At 36.6% G+C, this 2,389-nt stretch overlaps 1 protein-coding gene across 1 annotated transcript; it reads left to right on the top strand.

Moving 5' to 3' along the window:
- Positions 1–1,004: 1,004 nt before the first annotated feature.
- Positions 1,005–1,550, top strand: LOC129940030 (uncharacterized). Its single transcript, XM_056048256.1, has one exon. The coding sequence runs from the start codon at positions 1,005–1,007 to the stop codon at positions 1,548–1,550; it is 546 nt and encodes a 181-aa protein (XP_055904231.1).
- The last annotated feature ends 839 nt before the right edge of the window (positions 1,551–2,389 follow it).

The following is a 2,389-nucleotide window of genomic DNA, read 5'->3' as shown; positions in this document are numbered from 1 at the left end:
AATCGCAGATTTCTGTAAGACAGTTAGCTGATTAAGATGATTCACATATGCTCCACCCCAACAACAAATGCCATATTCTAATTTTGAATGGAAAATTCCATAGTAGACCATCTTCAACATTTCCAAGGAGCAGTGTTTCCTCAAATGATAAAAATTCCGATTAGCTGAAAACAGATAGTTCTTTAAAAGCGATATGTGTTTGGTCCAATTTAAATTTTGGTCCAAAGTAATACCTAGGTATTTGAAGTCTTCTACACTTTCAGTTGTAAAACAGTTTTTATTGCAAAGTTGATAGTTAGTACATTCATGTGAATGAAAAACTATAGGAATATCAGGCGATATTTTACGAGTAAGACTAAAATACATAAGTTTAGTTTTATTGCTGACTATAAGCTCATGTTTCGCAAACCAGCATCTAAGAAGATGAACCACATGATTTATATCACATATTTGATTTAAGGGACTAGATGAACAGTAAGCAATTCCTAGGTGATCTGAAAAGGCTTTGATTCTACCAATTATTGGAAGCAAAAAAAGAGAATTTATGTATATCTATATATATATCTATATCTATATTCTATATCTATATCTATATTCTATATATGTATATATATAAAAGAAAGTCGTGTTAGTTACACCACTTATAACTCAAGAACGGCAGAACAGATTTGGCTGAAAATTGGTAGTGAGGTAGCTTAGAGCCAGGAGACGGACATAGGATACTTTTTATCCCGTTCGACAGCGTTCCCGTGTGACTTGACATGAAACGTCAGTCACTATAAAACGTGGTATAACAAAAAAGAATCAGACTTGGAATAACAAAACGCAAATGACACCTATGTAATTGACGTAAAATGACAGCTATGTATAAGTAATGACGTATGCATGACAATTTAATATTTGTAAGAAATCAATATTAAAACTATTTCTATTAAATAAATAATTAAGAAGTGGATTGAAGTGAAGTGAAGTTTAATTAAAAGTGAAGTGAAGTTTAATTAATAATGCCGCGACCAAGACGATCGAATCTTTCCCGACAAAGCCGTAATGCAAGAAGAATACAAAATACTGCAAATGAAAGGACTGAAGAAGAACAAGAAATTGCACGTGAACAGCGCCGCGATAGTATGACTCGGCTTCGTGCTTCTCAATCACGAGAGCAAAGTGAAGCAGCCCGTGAAACAGCTCGGTTGGCAATGCAGAATCGTCGAGCGAACAACAGAAGGCAACAAATAGATAATTTGTCGCCATTTATTTCTAAAACGTTCAAGACACATTGCAACGTTGAATACTGCAATTCAGTTAAGTCCATAAAATATATTTGCAAATATGTCACGAAAGGCATTGATATGGCGGTTTTTGAATTGCAATCCTCAAATACCAACGATGAAATTTCACGCTATCAAGTTGGTCGTTATGTTAACTGTTATGAAGCGATTTGGCGTATATCCGCATTTCTAATTCACGAACGTAATCCTACTGTTGGCTGGGCATCTGGAGAATGGTCAACGAGTATATTTCACGGCTTCGAATGCTACGCAACGTGCTGAAACACCTCCAGCAACTACATTGACCAGTTTTTTTGCAATCTGCCAAAGCGATCAGTTTGCACGAACTTTGCTTTACTCGGAGATGCCACGTTATCATACTTTGAATGCTTCATCCAAGAATTTTCAAAGACGGAAGCAAGGTGATGCGGTTCCTGGGTACCCAGATGTGCGTTCTACTGATGCTCTTGGTCAGTTGCGGTTGTTGCTGGTAAATGTGTGTGGACCAACTTCATTTGAGACACTACGAACTGTTAATGGTGTAATATTCCCAACATATCGTGCTGCATGTGAAGAATTGAACTTATTAGAAAACGATACCCATTGGGATACGACAATCGCTGAAGCCACTATCTCTGCATCTCCAAGTCAGATACGCACATTATTCGCTATCATAATTACGACATGTTTTCCATCAAACCCATGTAACCTGTGACACAAATACAAAGATAGTATGTCAGAAGATATTTTACATGAAAGTCGTGTCAGTTCCAGAAATTACGATATTGAGATGAATGAGGAGATACATAATCGTACTTTACTCTTGATCGAAGATATGTGTTACCTCATGTGCGGTAATTTATTAATCAGGTTAGGAATGCCAGCGCCAAATCGTGAAATGAATGACGCATTTAATCGAGAATTGGAACGGGAACGTGAATATGATCACCAGGAATTAGATTTAGTAGTTCAAAGGAATGTACTCCTTTTGAATTACCAACAAAAGGAAGTTTATGATACTTAAATGAAGGCAATCGCTGATGAAAATGGTGGTTTATATTTCCTAGATGCCCCTGGTGGAACTGGCAAGACATTCCTTATGTCATTAGTTTTAGCAACTG

The sequence above is a fragment of the Eupeodes corollae genome, chromosome 1, assembly GCF_945859685.1.
Source record: "Eupeodes corollae chromosome 1, idEupCoro1.1, whole genome shotgun sequence".
Lineage (NCBI taxonomy): Eukaryota > Metazoa > Arthropoda > Insecta > Diptera > Syrphidae > Eupeodes > Eupeodes corollae.
The sequence above is the reverse complement of the archived record's forward strand: the minus strand, read 5'-3'. Positions and strand labels throughout refer to the sequence as shown.